The sequence below is a fragment of the Primulina huaijiensis genome, chromosome 9 (genome assembly GCF_012295235.1).
Source record: "Primulina huaijiensis isolate GDHJ02 chromosome 9, ASM1229523v2, whole genome shotgun sequence".
In the NCBI taxonomy this organism is placed as follows: domain Eukaryota; kingdom Viridiplantae; phylum Streptophyta; class Magnoliopsida; order Lamiales; family Gesneriaceae; genus Primulina; species Primulina huaijiensis.
In genome coordinates this window covers 18668844-18690279 of record NC_133314.1, presented here as the reverse complement: position 1 = coordinate 18690279, position 21436 = coordinate 18668844, and the positions used below count along the sequence as shown (strand labels likewise).

General features: G+C 33.8%; 2 protein-coding genes across 2 annotated transcripts; one reads left to right on the top strand and one right to left on the bottom strand.

The window, feature by feature from the left end:
- Positions 1-10693: 10693 nt before the first annotated feature.
- On the top strand, positions 10694-15330 carry LOC140984904 (uncharacterized). The gene is made up of 9 exons (XM_073452592.1): positions 10694-11175; positions 12400-12529; positions 13010-13183; positions 13272-13377; positions 13529-13711; positions 13887-14052; positions 14184-14509; positions 14705-14794; positions 15040-15330. Exons 2-9 carry the CDS (start codon positions 12515-12517, stop codon positions 15117-15119), a joined length of 1140 nt encoding a protein of 379 aa, XP_073308693.1. The 5' UTR covers positions 10694-11175; positions 12400-12514; the 3' UTR covers positions 15120-15330.
- An 881-nt stretch (positions 15331-16211) lies between these two features.
- LOC140984520 (beclin-1-like protein) lies at positions 16212-20936 on the bottom strand. The gene is made up of 10 exons (XM_073452003.1): positions 20710-20936; positions 19569-19930; positions 19325-19495; positions 18707-18831; positions 18507-18555; positions 18004-18162; positions 17819-17904; positions 17439-17510; positions 16906-17055; positions 16212-16581 (listed from the first exon to the last, which is right to left on the bottom strand). The coding sequence occupies exons 1-10, from the start codon at positions 20858-20860 to the stop codon at positions 16329-16331; spliced, it is 1578 nt and encodes a 525-aa protein (XP_073308104.1). The 5' UTR covers positions 20861-20936; the 3' UTR covers positions 16212-16328.
- Positions 20937-21436: the final 500 nt, after the last annotated feature.

Below are 21436 nucleotides of genomic sequence, written 5' to 3'. Positions count from 1 at the left end.
GAAATACCCATTTACAGCCAATTACTTTCATGTTTGATGATTCAGGAACCAACGACCAGGTTTTATTTTGGTGAAGTGCATGTAATTCTTCTTGCATAGCATGTTTCCAATGTGGATTTGTCAATGCGTCAGTTAAGGAGTTCGCCTCAATACAAGGAGGTATAGTGGCAGTGAACAGGGACGTATCTTCATATGGGCTCCAGCCCAATTTTTTTTTTTTACTTCCCATTTAAAAGTTTATTAACACATCCAAATATTATCCCTTTTAGCCCATCTAAACTCTTGACATCTCCAATTCTCATTCCATCAGTTTGCTTTTCTCATTTCAGCGAGACGTCTTCTGTAAAGGAAAAAAAGGGCACATACCAAACCTTCATATTTATCTGAAGTAGAGAAAGTAATAATCACGTATACAATTAGAACACATTTGACGGTTACTTTAGAATTTGTAAAATCAGTCTTGATTTACTGAGTGGGATTTGCAATGAGTTGAGTTGGTCTTCCCAAATTTGTAAAATATTTATCTCGTTTTGAAGGTATCTATGTGCTGCTGTGTTGAGGCCTCCCAAAATTTATGTTACTTGGGTTGTATGTTGCGTTCGGGAAGGATGAATCGTTCCCAAAAAGGAATCTATTGATTCTCTCTCAATTGGTTGGACCGTAGGTGCGATGATTTACTTCACGGACGAGGTCTCTGGTTCAAGTCCGGGGCTATTTACAACTAGCCAATTAATAATTCTCAGGTGTATTAGTACCGCATCAAACATGAAATCCTAAATAGTTGTTATCGAATGAAGGAAAAAACACATTAAAAATGCAGAGGGCATGAGGTTTTCGTAGACGATTAAAAAAACAAAGTGGTGTTTGCGTATGGATTCATATTTCATAATATCTATGATCTATCTATTTCTATATTTCATATTTGTAGGATGTTTAGTTCTAACAGTATAAGTAAATAATAATTAAAAGGAAATGAGTTAATTTGGCTATGTTAATTCTTAGATGATTAATTATTGGTGTTTGCAAATTTTTTCTGTCCCAATGATTTCTCAATTTGACATCCATTTAGTTGAATAATTCTGTACCTGCAAAGAAATTGAAGTAGGAAAAGAATATACCAAAATGACATATTCGCATGAACAAAATGTTGATCAGATTCGTCCTGAAGTAGAGAGACATTTGTAACCTTTTATGATGAAGACTGTAACCAAGAAAAACACATTTTTTTAGTATGAAAATCAAGCTTGTGACGTTGAAAAGAATGGAGGGTAGGAAAACATGCACAATCAAACACTCTTAAGAAGGAGTAATCAGATAGGATATTGAATGATTTGAAAAATGGGGATTGATTTTGAAGAACAGGAGATCAGATACACACCAGTTTGAAAGGCTTCCCACAAAAACTTTAGAAGCAAATTTGCTTGAGCAAGTAAAGTAAGGCCAGTTTCGACGATATGCCTATATTTCCATTCGGCTCCTCCATTTTGTTCATGGGTGGTTGAACAAGGATGCCGAAAATGTATACCATGATGAGATAAAAATGAGCGAAAGCGCGAAATTCTCTTCCCCCAATCTGATTGCACTCTTTTTGTTTGAGAGGAAAAATTCATGTGAAGTCAGCAATAAAATGGATGTAATACTTGTAGTCTTCTAATATGAGACAATGTAGATTAAATTAAGTGGTGGTGTTGTTTTCTGTTGGGGTAGGAATATAAGATAAATTATGAAGTTTACCTTATTGACAAGAATCAAAAAAAGCCAAAGATGATTTGTTTATAGAATTTCTAGACCCAATACTAACGGATGTGCCAGATATCTAAAGATGTTACTCGAATTTGTCCAACATCTCCTGCTCTCAAATTTAAATTTGAGAGATCATGAGTTATGTGGTTTGTGGCACCTATTTCGATCAAGACGAGTTTGTGCAAGTGGGGAACGAGAGTGCTGAATTTTATGTGAAGGAGTACGCCATCATTTAAATCTTAAAATTTTTCGTCTTCGATTTTTAATGTATTGCATTGGTGATTTATTTTCAGAAGTGATCTAAATCAATTTAAAGATAGATCTTAATTTTGTATTTGACAAATGTTTTTCGCGCTTAGACTTGTGTTGTTACTTCTAAATGTTCATGCTTTCTACAAAAGTATGAGTCGATTGTGATGATTTTACTGTTAGATTATATATCTAGCGAGTCAACTAGTGGTTTGAGCTTTATTTATTCTGATTAAAAAACAATTTTTATTTTAATAATATTTTCCTCTGACCCTATAACGGATCCTCCTCTGCTTTGATGTAGGGCTTGGTTGTATGCTCTTTTATGAAGGAAAAGAAAAACATAATTTAGGGGACTTAGAAAGGATAATTTTGTTGAAAAATTATTTAAAAATGTGAAAAATATTTGTGTTGAAAATGTGAATGTTGAATGTTGAAAATTAGGTAAAATTAGGTGTTGAATATTGAAAATTAGTGTGTGATGATGTAGGTAATGATGTATTTTATTTTTGGATTATTTGTAAAAATTTTCTATAAATAGATCTCTCATTTGTGAAGAAAATCACAATTGAGTTGAGAGAAAAATATTATAAAGTGTGTAGTGTGATAATTTTAAGAGTTTGAGATTTTTACTTTTTACCGTAAATTTTTACTTTTTCACAACACGTTATCAGCACGAAGCTCTAAAAGTCCTCCATATTTTTCCAAGCTCCGAACAGAAGAAAAAGGTAACAAAAGTAATAATATTTATTTTACTGTTATTTATTTATTGTTTATATATGTAATATATAATATAATGTTATTGTTAGAAATAATAAAAATAATTTTTTCAAAAACTTGTTATAAATCCTGGGAGGATGTTAAGACGACATCCCACACTCCCGGTAAGGGATACGACAAGTATAAAAGCCTATAAGGTTTTTAAAAAAAATAACTTATGACACCTAATTATAATAATGTGATATGATATACATAATTATTTAAATATGACTAATATTATATACACCATATTATTACCATAAAATTATACAAATACATACATTTATTTTCTTATACACCAACGGTAATAAACGGTAACAAAACGGCTAGTTTTTGCTCTATAAATACAATCTCACAAATACATTCAATCACTCCAACTTTCTCTTCTTCTCTAAAAATTATTCTTCATCAAATTTTCGAAGAAAAAAAGAAGATGGCTTTCACGAGGTTATTTTTAATTATTTTGGTTATCATACTCACCAGTCTTGTATTTATCGGAGAATATCCTCCTCGTGTGTTTTCTTTATTTTTACGAATACTTGTACTTGTTGTTTATCCATTACTTTGTATTGCAATATTCATTAACTAATAAAATGCATCGTAATTTTTAGTACCACCATGGCAAACTTGGCAAAGCTCGAATTCATCGCTCTTGATATTACTGGGAAAAACTATATGCCATGGACTCTTGATGTAGAAATGCATCTTGAGTCATTGGGTCTAAGCGAGACCATTAAAGAAAATGGTATATCTTCATCACAAGAAAAAGCAAAAGCTATAATATTTTTACGACGACACCTTGATGAAGGTTTAAAATGTGAATATCTCATCGAAAAAGATCCCATGGCTCTGTGGAAAGGATTAAAAGAGAGATTTGAACATATAAGGGAAGTTATACTTCCGACCGCCCGTGATGAATGGAATATGTTAAGATTCCAAGACTTTAAAAAAGTCAGTGATTACAATTCAGCGATGTATAGAATAATCTCGCAGTTAAAATTTTGTGGACATGAGGTTACAGAATCGGAAATGCTTGAAAAAACATTTTCCACGTTTCACGCATCAAATATAACACTACAGCAACAATATAGAGTGCGTGGATTTGCGAGATATTCTGAACTCATCGCCTGTCTTCTTGTGGCGGAAAAGAACAACGAGCTATTAATGAGAAATCATCAGTCCCGACCCACTGGATCAACAGCATTTCCAGAAGTAAATGCTGTAAGTAAAAATGAATTTAAACCTGGAAACCAAAATCAAATTCAAAGACAAGGTTTTGGTCGAGGTCGAGGTCGAGGTCGAGGTCGTGGACGTGGACGTGGACGAGGAAGTGGTCGTGGTCGTGGACGCGGCCGTGGTTTTGAAAATAATCGAGATAGTTATTTCTATAACTCATCTCAAAATAACGTCCCAAACCATCCACAGAAAAGGCATCAAGAAAACATGAGTGTTAATGAAAATCACTCGAAAAGATTTGAAAGTTCTTGTTTCAGATGCGGTACTCCAGGACATTGGTCTCGTATTTGTCGAGCCCCTGAGCATCTTTGCAAACTTTATAAAGAATCGATAAAGGGGAAAGAAAAGGAGACCAACTTCACTGAGCGAAGTGACCGTTTGAGTGATTCAACTCATTTTGATGCTGCTGATTTTATGAATGATTTCTCTGGAAATGATCAATATGTTGGTGGGATAGAAATGAACAATATTGATGCTGCAGATTTTCTCAATGATTTCTCTGAAAATGAACAATATAGTGGTAGAATATAAATGTACAATAATTTATTTTTCATGTATTTATATGATAATGTTTTATTGTACAATTATGATATGTGTTATATTTAAATATGTATTGTCATTAATTTTTTTTCATTGCATATTTTTTGAAGTTCAAATATGGAAAATGCTATGAGCAAAGCTGAAGTTTGCATACCCGATAGTGGTACAACGCACACTATCCTCCGAGATAAAAGATATTTCTTGGAACTAAAACCAACAAAAACAACGGTGAATACAATATCAGGTCCTGTAGACTTGATTAAAGGATGTGGTAAAGCACAATTTTTGTTACCTAATGGTACAAAATTTTTGATCAATGATGCTTTATATTCACCACAATCGAAAAGAAATTTGTTGAGTTTTAATGATATATATTCCCATGGGTATGATACTCAAACAATGAATGAAGGGAATGAGAAATATATGTGTCTTACCACATATAAATCAGGAAAGAAATATGTGATTGAAAAACTACCAATGCTCCCTACTGGATTGCATTATACACATATACGTCCCATTGAATCAAACATGGTAATTGATAATTCTTCAATATTAACCAATTGGCATGATCGATTAGGACATCCTGGTTCAACAATGATGCGAAGAATTATAGAAAATACACATGGTCATCCATTGAAAGACCAGAAGATCTTTCAGAATAATAAGTTTCAATGTAAAGCATGTTCTCTTGGAAAACTTATTATAAGACCATCACCAGCCAAAATCCAAACTGAATCACCAATGTTTCTTGAACGTATTCAGGGTGATATTTGTGGACCAATCCATCCACCATGTGGACCATTCAGATACTTTATGGTATTGATTGATGCCTCCAGCAGATGGTCACATGTATGTTTATTGTCAACTCGAAATGTTGCATTTGCAAGATTACTTGCTCAAATAATAAAATTGAGGAATCAATTTCCCGATTATACAATCAAGAAAATTAGACTTGATAATGCTGGTGAATTTACTTCCCAGACTTTCAATGATTATTGTATGTCTATGGGAATCATTGTTGAGCATCCTGTTGCTCATGTACATACTCAAAATGGATTGGCTGAATCATTGATTAAACGTCTGCAAATGATTGCTAGACCAATGATTATGAAAACAAAGCTCCCTATTTCTATATGGGGACATGCAATTTTACATGCTGCTTCATTAATTCGCATCAGACCAAGTGCATATCATAAATACTCCCCATTGCAGCTTGCATTTGGTAAAGAACCAGACATTTCTCATCTGAGAATTTTTGGATGTATGGTGTATGTGCCTATTGCACCACCTCAACGAAAGAAAATGGGACCTCAAAGAAAGATTGGAATTTATATTGGTTATGATAGTCCATCGATCATTCGATATCTTGAACCACAGACAGGCGACGTGTTCACAGCACGTTTTGCTGATTGTCATTTTAATGAGGAAATCTTCCCAATGTTAGGGGGAGAACAGAAACATACCGAAAAAGAAATTACATGGTATGTATCATCATTGTTACATCTGGATCCAAGAACAAAACAATGTGAAAAAGATGTACAGCAAATTGTGCACTTGCAAAGAATAGCAAATCAAATACCAGATGCATTTGCAGACACAAAAGGGGTAACTAAATCATATATACATGCTGCAAATGCCCCTGCTCGAATTGAAATTCCGAAGAAACAAATTGAAGATAGTCATGATGTCATTAAACGCCTGAAGCGTGGAAGGCCAGTTGGTTCCAAGGATAAAAATCCTCGAAAAAGAAAATTCATAGAGAAACACAATGATCACAAAATAGAGAATGATGTTCCTGAAGAAACACATAATGATCACAAAATAGAGAATGATGTTCCTGAAGAAACACATGATGATGAAAATGTTTTGTCAGAACCACAAACTGACGAGAATCATGAAATCTCTATCAATTATATTAATACTGGAAAAATATGGAACCGAAAAGATATAGAAGAAATTGATGATATATTTTCTTATAATGTGGCAATCGACATCATAAATGATAATGAAGATCATGAACCAAAATCTTTTGGTGAATGTAAAAATCGGCAGGATTGGATAAAATGGAAAGATGCCATCCAGGTTGAATTGGATTCGCTAAATAAACGTAATGTTTTTGGACCTATAGTCCTTACACCTGAAGGTGTAAAACCTGTTGGATACAAATGGGTTTTTATTCGAAAGCGAAATGAGAAAAATGAAATAGTAAGATATAAAGCTCGACTTGTTGCACAAGGTTTTTCTCAAAGGCCTGGAATTGATTATGAAGAAACGTATTCTCCTGTGATGGATGCAATTACGTTTCGGTATTTGATTAGCTTGGCAGTATCTGAAAATTTAGAAATGCGTCTTATGGATGTTGTTACAGCCTACTTATATGGATCACTTGATAGTAATATATATATGAAAATCCCTGAAGGATTTAAGATGCCTGAAGCACAAAGTTCAAAACCCAGAGAATGTTATTCTGTGAAATTACTAAGATCATTATATGGGTTGAAGCAATCCGGCAGAATGTGGTATAATAGGCTAAGTGATCACTTGATGAAAAAGGGATATGTAAATAATTCAATATGCCCTTGTGTTTTCATTAAGAAAACAACATCCGGATGCGTAATTATTGCTGTATATGTTGATGATTTAAACATCATTGGAACAAATAAGGAAATTCAAGAAGTTGTGTCATACTTGAAAGAAGAATTTGAAATGAAGGATCTTGGAAAAACCAAGTATTGTCTGGGTTTACAAATTGAACAAAAAGAATGTGGAATATTTGTTCACCAGACAAATTATACAGAAAAGATCCTTAAACGTTTTAATATGGACAAATCAAATCCTTTAAGTACTCCAATGGTTGTTAGATCATTAAACATAGAAAAGGATCCATTCCGTCCATGTGAAGATGATGAAGATATTCTTGGTCCAGAAGTACCATATCTAAGTGCTATCGGTGCCCTTATGTATCTTACAAATTGTACAAGGCCTGATATATCTTTTGCCGTAAATTTATTGGCAAGATTTAGCACATATCCAACAAAGAGACATTGGAACGGAATTAAACATATATTCCGTTATCTACGAGGAACGACAGACTTGGGACTTTTGTATTCAAAAGATGCTAATCCAAGTATAATTGGTTATGCCGATGCTGGATACTTATCTGATCCACACAAAGCACGTTCTCAAACTGGATATGTATTTACTCGTGGAGGCACTGCAATTTCTTGGCGTTCACAGAAACAAACGCTCGTAACAACTTCATCAAATCATGCCGAGATTATTGCACTACATGAAGCAAGCCGTGAATGTGTGTGGTTAAAATCAATGACTCAACATATCCAAATCTCATGCGGATTATCATTCGACGAGAAGCCTGTGATACTATATGAAGATAATGCTGCATGTGTTGCTCAAATGAAAGAAGGATACATAAAAAGCGACAGAACTAAACATATTCCTCCTAAGTTCTTCGCATTCACCAAAGAGCTTGAGAAGAATAAATGTATTGATGTTCGTCACATTCAATCAAGTGAAAACTCATCAGATCTCTTCACAAAGGCACTTCCTACTACAATATTCAGAAAGCATATATATAATATTGTGATGCGCAATTTACGAAATTTGTGAAGAATTGTTCGTGTCAACATGAGGGGGAGTTTACGTGACTGCACTCTTTTTCCCTTACTATGGTTTTTATCCCAATGGGTTTTTCCTAGTAAGGTTTTTAACGAGGCAGTATAAAAACACGTAATGTATACAATCATTATGATCATCATCACAAGGGGGAGTGTTGAAAAATTATTTAAAAATGTGTTAAATATTTGTGTTGAAAATGTGAATGTTGAATGTTGAAAATTAGGTAAAATTAGGTGTTGAATATTGAAAATTAGTGTGTGATGATGTAGGTAATGATGTATTTTATTTTTGGATTATTTGTAAAAATTTTCTATAAATAGATCTCTCATTTGTGAAGAAAATCACAATTGAGTTGAGAGAAAAATATTATAAAGTGTGTAGTGTGATAATTTTAAGAGTTTGAGATTTTTACCGTAAATTTTTACTTTTTCACAACAAATTTTTCCCATTATCTCAGCAAAGTCCAAATATTACTTAATATATATGTTTCTAAAAACATCTCGGGACGAATCAAATTATTTGTCATAGCAATCTTTTTTTTGTGTGTGTTGGTATGATATCATACCATGTGTGGGAGTAGTAGCACATGGATTCAAAATGATCAAATTTGTAATTATTAAAATCTCCAATCATTGAAAGTAGAAAGAGACCAAACACCAAAAGGAAAAAGATAGTAATATATACATATATTCAAATCCATCCGCCTATTTGCATCTAATGATTCCACTGCCAAACAAGGCATGATCAAGAAAATGGAGGTCTCAACTGGAAACTATCTCAGGGCACAAATTTACAAATCGATTACATTTACATCGTATATATTTTAGGCAAAAATTTGTGTGAGACGGTCTCACGGGTCGTATTTTGTGAGACAGATCTCTTATTTGGGTTATCCATAAAAAAATATTACTTTTTATGTTAATAGTATTACTTTTTATTGTGAATATCGGTAGGGTTGACCCATTTCACAGATAAAGATTCGTGATACTATCTCACAAGAGACCTACTCTATATTTTATGCACAAATCTTGATCAATTTTTACATCTAGTTTTTATGAAATATTGATTTGGAGCAAAAAAATATACCAACTCATTATACCAGATCAAGTTTTAGCACTCAAATTGGTCAATAACCGGTTGGACTGATGAATCGGTTCGAACCAGTTCACATTTTTTTAAAAAAAATTAGTCTTTTTTAGAATTTTCTTATTTTTTATATTTTTTTAAAAGAAAAATATTTGATATATAAAATTTTTTTATAATATATGTTTATTTGAATTTTGAACTTTATTAAAAATATTATTTTATTAATATTTGAACTTATTTTGGTTTATTTGTTTATTTTAAAATATATATAATTATATTTGATATTTTAATTATATGCAGACTACTATGTTAATATGACAGTTTACCAAATTTGCATTTCCAATTTTACCCCTTTTTAACATCTCCTAGCTTTGGTGGTGACAGCTCAAACATTTATTTGGGCGTAGCCTATATTAATTATTCTTTTTCCCCCAACCTTTTCTCTCCTTTATGTTCAAATCTGAAAAAGAAAAAAAAAGTGTTGAAAACTTTTTATTACTAAACTTTTTATTCTTGGAATTTTGCATTTTGTGTAAGAATAGTTTCGTCTCCCTTATGTCCTTCATCATAAACCACCATGTAAGTTGTAACATTTTAATTTTAATCGAGTAGGTCTCTTGTGAGACGGTCTCAACAATAAAAAGTAATACTCTTAGTATAAAAAGTAATATTTTTCATGGATGACCTAAATGAGATATCCGTCTCACAAAATACGACCGGTGAAACCATCTCACACAAGTTTTTGCATTTTTATTTATACTATTACTTTGCCAAATTCCAATAACCAATTCTCATTTTTTATTTATGTCAAATGAATTATAAAAGCTCAATAATAATCTATTAAAACAGAGCTTATTTACTATCTACGTCTCAATTATATAGATACACTTGGCTTTTTCCACACAGATGAAGAAATATATTTAAAATATCAATTATACAAACAACTTTTTGATTTTACTTTTATTTAATGAATTTTTGTATAATAAAAAAATCAGTTTTGATATGCTGCACACCTACCGTGCACACTTATGTGAGCACCGATGAGGTGTCACTCACCCATTAGATGTGCAATTTTTCTATATTTCATCACATCCAATGAGTGAGTGACACCTCATCGTTGTTCACATAAGGTTGCACGGTAGATGTGCAACATATCAAAACTGATAGAAAAAATATTGTTAAAAATAATATATGTTTTGATATTTGAGTGATCTATATAATCGAGATCGGTGGAGGATAATAATTTCATATGGAATTATATTTTTTTCCTACACCAAATGAAAAATGATTGCGTAAACTCTATAAATCCGTAAAATAATGCTCACAAAATCAACAAGAATCTATTTAGTTGTACTATTAACTATAAAAGATAAAGAGTCATTAATTGAAATTATGGAAGATGAAACATGTCGCTTCATTTTCACTTTGAAAGTGACGATGAAAACAAAAACATCAGCGGCCGTTGGGTCGTAGAACAGATTTTTTCTTTTCTCCACTTCCATTTTCTTCTTTTCATAGACTTATCAACATACAAACACAACACCCTTTTGACAAAGGGAAACAACAGAACCAGAAGAAAAGACATAAGCACCATTCTTGAATCCTCCACGATTCTGTGTCTAACAATCTTGACTTGTGAAAAAATCCCGTTTCTTCTCCCAAAGATTATTCTCGACGCTTCTATTTTTTTAATTGTTATTAATCAGCATGAGTTTTGTTGATCTTCAAGAAGCTAGCTATAAGCTAAACTCAAGAAGAAAGAGTTCTTGAAAATCTTACTTCTAACCTATCTCCAAGATTCCTCCTTTCTGTTAATCTTTGAGTATTCTGCGGACAATCTTGATGAAATAGCTGGACTTGTATAATTTGTCGACATAACCTTGAAGATTGTAACCTTTTGAGCACTTGCAAATCTATTTGAGGAAGGTATTTTTCATCTGTTTTTTTTTGTTGCAAAATAGTTATCCATGTGATACTTGATATATAAACTTTAGAATACTCTAAATAAGTTATATTAATCGAGAGTCCATATATAAGATTGAGTTAAGACCAAAAGGTGGTGCGAGATTTTGAAGACGATGATGAGTATCTGTGCTGGAGATTGGGGATTTGGTGTTGTGTTAATATAATATTAAGGAATCACAAATTGTTGTTTTTATTTATTTATTTTAAACGTTTGTCGGTTTATATGTTTCAAGCAAAGTTTTGTTTGAGTGATGTGGTTTTCCCTTTTGATAGAAGTGCATCGGTGATGCTTAATATTGGCTGGACTAAGATGTAAAATGATTCTTGTAACAGTAATTTATTTGATTTCATTGTAGGAAATAACGTCATGTAACATGGGATTAATGAGCATTATCATTTTGCAATGAATTAGTTATCATGATACTTGTGGATTCAGTCGTGTCTAGAACTATGAGTAGGGGATTATGTAGAAAAAGAACATGATTAGGAGGGGACGTGCAATTTTTAAAGAAGAAATGGGCTTCATTGAATTTGGTTAGAAGCATATATATCGGAGACCCCTGAAATTAAGGATTGAATAAGCTTAAGCTATCTATAACATTTTGAGCTAGAAAAACCTGCTAGGACTTAAAGATGATTAGCTTACATCCACATAAAAGAATCTGAAGTGGGTAGCTAGCACTGATAAAAAAAAAATAGTTTTGCGAATCCTAAACATGCAAGTAGCAGTATCAGAGTCATGTTTTACTAAATCAGTGAATTACGCATCGTGATGCTGCAAGTTTAAAACATTTTAATGAGATTGAGTGTCCAAAAAATTTGATAATTCCCTCATCGATTGATTATATCTGTATTTGGGGTCAACATCCCTTCTGCAGTCTGAGTTACACATTGTTACGAGAATTCTTAGTCGTGCTATTAAGTGAACATGAAGTCAACTTCTTGTAACACAGTCACCATTTAAGCTCAATTGTTGCTGCTTGGGATCATGAGATCATTCCTGGTATCAGCCAATTAAAATATCTTTTTGTCACTTGATCTAAATTATATCATTCTTGTTCAAGCTGTTTTTTCATCAAAAAAGTATTGTTGAGATGTGTATTCATTAGTTGTAGCATATTCCTGTTCATTTGGCATGTGACAATGGATGGTGAAAAACATGTAACATCAAGTTCTCTTTCCCAGGTTGAGTGCTTCCTATTCTTGATTTAATTAATAAGTTGAGACTTCATCGAGCTACAAACGACTGTAAGTTACAAGAGCTTCATGGAGAACCACTATCTGCTTGCCCTTAGCTAAAATGAAGAGCACAAAGGTTGAATTCTTATATGTTAAAGCTCCTATGTTCTTATACAAAATTTTCTGTTTATTTATTTGTTTGTTGGGTTAATGAACTGTATTTGGCGGCAAATTCAAGAATGAAGGAGAAGACTAATAGATAATAGAGGAACACAAATTCATCATTGTTTTAACATCTATCAAAATGAAAATAATTATGGAAGAAGAGGAATGGAATGGCTGATGCCCCCGTCTATTTTGATTATGGCATTTTCCCTGATGTTGTCCTTAGCAATTGATCATGAATTTTATCATCAATTAGTTTTCTTGATCCAGTCCTCGGAACATTAAGATCTTTGAATATTTTGAAGCTATAAGTTGCATATGAATCCGTGTTTTGCGTCAATAAAGTTTTAACTATCAATGTAAGCATGCTAGATTATTTTAATCTTTTACTATTTCAAGTTTCAAAGACTTCTTATTTCCTCGATTGCTTTTTAATTTGATTGATGTGTAGAACCTGTCGGAGGATACACAAAACTCTCAGGACAGAAAGCCTACTAATCTTGTTTCCCATGGCTGCAAAAGTGAATTGCCTAATAATTTTGCGGAGACTACTGTACCAGACTCAGTTTCCGTTTCTGTATCAAGCAATGATAAAAAAAAAGTTTCCCGTGAGGACATTGAACTTGTAAGAGAGTTATTTTTTTCCCCGTATTGTATCTACGGTTTTATATGTTGCAATTTTCTGCATCACATTATCTATTAATCTGTTGTAGGTTCAGAATTTGATAGAACGATGTCTGCAATTGTATATGAATAAAGACGTGGTGGTAAAGACCCTACTGAACCGCGCCAGGATAGATCCTAGGTTCACAAATTTAGGTATGCTTTTTCCAAGTGATCAAAGCGAGTGCAAATCTGAGTCTAAGAAATGTCTTTAGGATAACAATTAGTTAATGGTTCTGTAGATCAGATATTGATGCTACACATAAAGCTGCTTAAATTTTAATTTTTCATGTTGTTTCAAATTCAGTGTGGCAGAAACTGGAAGAAGAAAATCCCGACTTTTTCCGGGCATACTACATAAGGTTGAAACTGACGAAGCAAATTATATCATTCAACAACCTGCTTCAGCACCAATATGATATGATGAAGTATCCAATGTCTCCAAAGGTTCCGCTGGCGCCCATGCAAAACGTAATCCATCCAATTCCTGGTACACTTCTTGAGAATGTACCTTCATTCCCTTTTTGTCTTGAATTGAGGAAAGGGGGATACAAGAAACAAGTCACAGAAAAATATTAAAATAATGTTCTCTAATTTGGTATAGAGGTGCATTTTTCCCAAGTTATATAATTCATCAATACTCAATGTCACGTTTTACAGTGCAGCCAACAACTTACCTATGGGATACCCAGTCATGCAGCAGCCTTCACTTACTGCTACAGGGCAACCTCATATTGATCCTATGGGCTATTCCACAACTAGCTGTCACATTGTCCATGGAATTCCCGCTCCAGGACATTATCTTCCTATGCCCATGAATCCTGGAAACGAGTGAGAATTCCCTTTGAAAAAGAACATTGAAACCCATTCGTTGAAAATAACTATGAAAAAATGGTTCTTTAGATTCATTTAACTGCCACCTCATTTAAAAACCTGTTATATACTTTTTATCTTCTCTGCAGTATGGCGATCGACCCATCTGGGGCTGATGTATCACCCATTATGCCACCAAGCAACGGTATTCCATCCATGTCGGATACGCCTCTGAGCCCAACTTCAGTGGCATCCAGTAGCCATTTTCCCTTTACTGCATCAGATATATCTGGCATGGAAGTTGATACTTCAGCCCTTGACACAGCATTTACATCAGACGTGGCTAGTTCAGTCGAACTACAGCTTCCACCAGAAAATAGAGCTGAGAATTCTAGAGATTCCCTAAGATCCTTGGACCATATTCCGTGGAATTTTAGCCTTTCAGACCTGACAGCAGATTTATCAAACTTGGAAGGTAATTCAAACCTAATGTTTATATCTTTTCATAAAAATTGATTTCTTGTAACATCTGGAGCAAGACTGTACACTATTATGTGGTGTTAACGAAAGGGAACTAGGCCATGTGGGGATATTCGAATCTTTATATGTAGAGAACTCTATATTTTCTTGAAATTTCTAGCTCATGGTATCTGTTGTTCTTTTGCGGCAGATCTAGGAGCTCTTGGAAATTATCCCGGCTCGCCTTTTTTGGCTTCTGATTCAGATCTTCTACTTGATTCGGCAGAGCAAGATGATCTAGGTAACATATTATCCTGGTTCGCTCGATATCGTAGTTCCCTTTCACTTTTAGTGATTAAGAAATGTAACATGAGGAGAAATACTTACACTGTACACCGATTAAGTCCTAGTGTCCTACATTGGACCAAACAAACATCTGCGAGCTAAACTGAAATATACAAGAATTTTTTATGGTATTTTTTTTTCAACATTCACCTGAAATAATGGCACTGTTTCCCTCACTCGTGGTCTATGGCTTCATTTCAGTGGAAGAGTTCTTTGTTGATTCTGATATAGTTCCAGGGCAATGCCAACTGTCGGATGAAGAGAAACATACATCTCCATGAAGCTCGTTTCAAGTTCAGTTCTAGATTTAGTTCATGTCCAATGAAAGATGGCTATGTATCTGTTTTAGGATTCATCTGGTATAGGTGGTTCCATCTGTTGTGTTACAATGCCCCACTTTCCTTTTTTGAAACTTAAATCACATATAATGGTCGACATGATTAAATCTTTAAACTCTGGATTTTATCATGTTGTCTCGTATTTTCTTGTTTATTTGGGATGTCAATGATATTGGACGACCTGAAAAAGAGATGAACTAAGTCGTAATTTTATTATATTTTTTGCTAGAAGCAATCAATTACCAACTGATTGTATTGATATCTTCTTCAAAAGCGAAGGTAATAATTTGATTGATGGAATGAATTGTTTTATAAAACATTTGATATATCTTATTTTAAAGTGTTTTAACAAATACATGAAGTACTTCAAAAATATATTTTAAAAATGTTAAAAGTTTTATAAACGTTCAAATACGCTATAATTCTTCTATTACTCTCCATTTTCAACATAGAAGGTATTCAATAATGATTTTCGATCTACACCTACTTGTGAAGTCTGGCCCAATTTTTCTTATCACTTAAGAATGATCATACATTAATAACTCTTTTATCTTCTGGGCAACTCTGGTATAGACATTCGTCTTAAGCTCTCTTCCTTCTATGATGGTTGCATATCATTGTAAACTATACGTAAAGATTTTCACTCAAACCAATCTCTTATATTGTCCCTCCAAACAATCTTTCCTACGGCGCGTCACCAACAAATATTCTCTAAACATGTTCGAGCGTAAACATATAGTATCGGGATCCAAGAAAATTGCTATCAGAAAAATTTATATGCTGTTACTGACCTTCCAATGGTCATATTTGCAATTCTAGCTTCTTCTTTTTTTGGTCTTCACCTTCAGTTTCTACTGCTCTTTTGGTTGGTCATCTTTCCATGCCGAATAGAAGAGTATTAATGTTGTATGAGTTGTCAATGTGATTTTGCTCTTTATTGTTGTGCTTCAACTATGTTAGAGAAAACTTAATTGCATTTTCCATCGCATTTTCTCGTTAAACCACACCTCATTTCATAATATGGTACGGTCCAAGTTATTAAAACTTCGCATTTAATTGATTACCGGAAGATCGTCATGACTATACAAAGTGATTTCACTAAACCAGAATCAAACTCGAGTTTTTCTTTAGATTTTGTTTTGTTGCCAGTGTTTACAAATAGCCTGTATCATGGGATTGTAACTTAGAATCAGAAGGATGTTTACTGTACAGAGAACCTACGCCTGATACTTCAGAAGCAGAAGCAGAGGCAGAAGCAGTCAGAGGCTGGAAATTTGTATTGCCTACAAACCAGTAGAGAGCCCATTTCAGATTGCAAAGGGTGTATTTCAAAGCTTTGGTCCAATTCTCTGGTTTGTTGAAGCTCTGCGTAATGGAGTAGCTTTCCACTTTATCATTTTCAATCCTGCAAAAACATGCAGAATGCTTAAGATATTCGGAGTTCAGCCAAAATTTTGGGTGGTGGTTTGCTTATTCATTTTAGCATACATCAATATGGTTACTTCAAGTTCGAAGCTTGTGGTTCGACAGGGACATATGATAAATTAAGATGGTAATGTGCATGTTCCAAAATTGAAAATTATTCCTCAGCATTATACGTGTTTCATGAATATTTCAAAGGTAAATTTCATAAATGTTTAAATAAATTAGATAACGATGAATGGATATTATCTTTACCAAATGAAATAAAAAATGATGCCAGTCAATCGCAGGAAAAATCTAAACTTACTTATATGGAAGCTTAAAACATTTCTCGGAAGGAATATTTTTTTCTTTATCCTTCGAATTTGCGAACTCTGCAAACTCCTTTAGGCAGGCTAGGAATAATGTCATGGCTTTGTCATAACGAGTGCTCCAGAATACATTCACAGGCCCAAATCTGGGAGATGCAGACAATGGATGTGAGTTTAAAATGCAAAATAGAACATATTAATGGACGACACTGTAAGAGTTGTTGAAGGATAACATGGTGATGGCTGCACATGCAAAAATAAAAACGAAAAAAAATTGAGTTGTTTCTCAATACATACGATGACATCAAAGCAGGTAATCCCAAAGAATATAATTGGATAATTTTGCTAACGATTACATCAAAGCACAGTGAACAAATTTCAAACATGTAGCATTCACAAAGAGGCAGACCCTTTTATGGTTTACAGATCAAAGAGCAAACCACCCTTTTTGAGTAATACATTTTTTATTTACATATAAAAGTTAAAACAAAACAGAAAACCACCATTCAAAACATTATTTTCAACTTACAGTTCATAAGTATTGTTACTGCTGTCCATTATGCGAGGATAACTCCCCATAGGAAGAATCTTAATTCGGTATCTGGAAAGAATAAATTAAGAAATGGCAATTCAAAAGGATTGTCATGGAGTTTATCGGCTTCATTTTAGTATAAACTAGAACCACCACCAATCAGGCAAACCAAGTCGCATATAATGTTGCTACTGGGAGGCCTTAGAATTGGAACTGACATCGATTTGGTAGATTCTATTCCCTTAGAATCAATTTTGCTGTAAATCTGGATCTGATGAACTGTAAATGAAATGCTAATGGAATGTTACCTTAAAAAAACACACAACCATCTGGAAGTCAAGCAACATTGTAAATATATTTTCTTTTGTAAAGGATACAGAAACTTTGGCCGGAAGTACTGAGCCATTGTATGAAGAAGAAGGCAAGCTTGTCCCCATGCAGCATTTATCTCATCCCACTCAACCTAAGTATTACATAGGAAGTAAACAATGCAATCAGAGAGATTTTTAGAGAATGGTATCAATGTAACTGCCATAAGTTCTTCACCATCTAACCTACAGACCTGTACTTTGGGAAGTCTTCCCAGCCTGAAGGTATTGATGGTTCCAAACTCCCCATCATGCCAAATAGGAAAGGCATCATTTAGCACGTTGGTACGCTTTAACAACTCTAAATGAGCTTGCGAAACTTCAATTTTAGCCAGAATAGCATCCCGCTCTTCCTGTCGACCATAAATTGAAGTTAAAATGTTCCAAGATAAGTAAATACCATAAATAGAAGCAAGACTACTAAGTGTTCTTCTGCATCATCGTGATAATTGTCCAACATTAATCACTAATGGCCTCCAGGAAGTAAGTGTGTCGTCGAGTTTGAATTCCATACTATTCAAAACCCCAACTCAAATTTGTTCTTTGCCCTCTTGGTGGTATTTCAGAGATATGAACAAGAATCCAAGAGAAAGGAATAAGAGGAGGGAAGCCATCACGTCATCATTAACTAATCAACTGAAAATTACATATATTTACATAAATTTCACAGATCATATAGAAGGTGAACCGAACATACCTGATGTGAGATCAACTGAAACTGAAAGTTATTGAACTCCAGCCAGTATCTGTAAAATTTTTAAAATAAGTTCCAACAGGATATGTTATAGAATTGATCCAAGAACCAGAAGAATCAATCCAAAACATCATATTACCGTCATAAAACTTTATCTGGATAACTCAAAAACAATTATGATTTGAAGTTCATTCGGGCATTACCGCTCTTCCAGCTCCTTAAAACGGGCAGACTTCAACTCCAGTTCTTTTAGTTCGCTGGTCACTTCCCTGCATTGTTTTTCTGTTTCTGCAATTGCCGCTTCAAGTTTTCTTTCTTCTTCTTCTATCTTATATAAGTAATAAGATCCAAATATGATAAAATCACTCATTAAATTCCTAATTAGATGTTCAACTCGTACTAACAAATAAAGAGAAAAATGCCGAAGTTCTTTCATAGCTGAGGTTTTTACTTCTATTTTAGAATTCTTAAAAAAATACACATGCAGAATATCAGAAAATTCAAGTCCTCGTTAAAGGAATTTGGCATTTAGTTCTGCTCAACCAAACCAATCGGTCGGATAACTCGGAATATCAAAAAGTGGAGTTCAAATCGACATGTACATCCCTCCACTCAAAATTCAAAAGAAAAATGTAAAGGAAAAAATATAATAGTGAAAGAAAAATTATAATAAATTATGAATCTGCTTTACCCATAACCTACACCAATTAGGGAAAACCATCTTAACATTTAGGCTAAAAAAAAAAAAAGACAAACCTATTGATGTATTATATGACATTTATTTTGTTTCAAAAGTTATTCCAAACATGAATACAACAGACCTTCAGTTTCTCCTTAAGAAACTCAGCATCACTAAGAACGGTTTTTGCTTCCCCTTCCAAACGTTGAAGACATGCTTCATATGCTAGTATGTCCCTATTCACATCTTCAACCTCCTTATCAAGTTTATCAGACAATATTCGCATGCATTCAAGACATAAAGGTTGCTCAACCTGGAGAAAATATGGGAATGATAAGAAAAATGCGGAAATAAATCATTATGGTTTATATAAGCATATTGCGTACCTGTGTTTGTGTTGTGGCAATATCAAATGCACGATTTAGGATTGTTATAGTGGAGTGGAAACCTGAATTATTCTGTTGCATAGGAGTATTAGTGGGATCGCCCCGTGGTAATGTCGAATTGGTCCCATTTCCATCAGTTCCAGGTTCACATTTATACACAGAAGCAGCTGGTGGAGGTAATACAACAAATGACTCATCTATTGCTTTCCCAGACTGGCTAGCATCAGGAAGCACAGCTCCTCCTCGAGGACGAGGAGGGACGCCGGGAATCTGATTCCTTTGCTTTGGCAACACGACATATGAATTGTCCATTCTCGTTGAACCTATAATACTACTAGAGCCATGGATTGAAGAACCTTGCCCTGCACATGAAAAAGCACACATGCAAAAGAATCACACAGCTAATTGACACTACACCAAAATTGAGCACTTATTTTGTTCTAAAAGTAAGTCAAAGTAATTTGATATCAACTATCAATGTCACATTCATCATGCCATCCCTTTCAGGTAAAAACTACGGAGCTTTACAATGCGGGATCTACATGTTGAAGGTATTGCATGAAACGACCACAATGAGGCGTTTTTCTAATACAACATTTATATTTTCATAAATAAGACCAGAACATTTAAAACTCATACTTCTAATCACTGAAAACATGTTTGTAGCCTCAACAGTTCAAAAACCATATTGAGTGGCAGTAAAGTTATATCAATCCCATATTACGCTATTCCAGGAGCTAAAATGAAATGATTGAAGTCGGACTCAACCAAATCAACAACTAACCAATATCGGGGATACGACAAAGCAGCCACAAAAGGTACCTCCAGCTTAAAAAAAAAAGAATCGGGAAAGCTAAACGACTATCGCACCACATCAATAGCATGCTCTAAAGTGTTTCATATATCATATGCGAACATGCTCAATAACTTAAGAGTATCACGGATTCACGTTCTCAATCAAACTCCCAAAATTTGGCCGTGACAACTACATCAGCAAAGTTTTAATATTTTTTTCCCACAAAAAAATAGGTTCCAATATTTTATTAAAGATAATTTGACCCCACTGATACGCATACAGAATTCATATGCTTAAAATTATGATAAATTAAGAAATGAGTAGTTTCGGGGGGGAAGACCAAACCGGGGGCGAGGAATTTATCGGCGTAAGAATCGACTCCGACGAAGCATAGGTTTTGGTGGCAGTTCTGGCAGAGGAATCGTGGTAGATTCGGGTCCGCCGGCAAGATCCGACCCTTGTCCACCATATTGCTCCCGCTTTCACTTTTCTTCATGCTCGATCAAATATTTGTTTCGGTCGATTGAAATTGAGAATCAAGAATCCTCCGAACGCCATTCCCTTCCCCTCTCATCATGAAGGTTATTGGGCTTTTAAATCTTACAGTCCAATGGGTCCTTGAAAGAAAGCCTAACCATATGGGCCAGCCCATTGGATGCTTAAAAAATGTGTGTCGAGCTTTGTCCCCTAAAATATTACATGAAAGGTTTGGACTTGTGCGTCAATTATACATATATATATATATATATTTTTTTTTTAAAAAAAAAAGTGCTCTTAATATTTTATTCAAACACAAATAGCTTTTTTCCCCTAATAAAATCATGTTGAACAAAATATATTTTTGAGTAAAGTACTTTAATGAGAAAATTGCATTTTTGATCTGATTTGTTTGACTCTTTGTGATTTTGGTTCTCCATGTTATCAAATTTCAATTTTAGTCATGTAACTTCTAATTTTTGACAATTTTAATCTTTTTTTAATCGAGTGTTCTGATGTTATATTGCACAATTTAACACAACGTCGGAAAAAAGACTAAAATTCTAAATTAAAAAAAAAACAACATATTAAAACT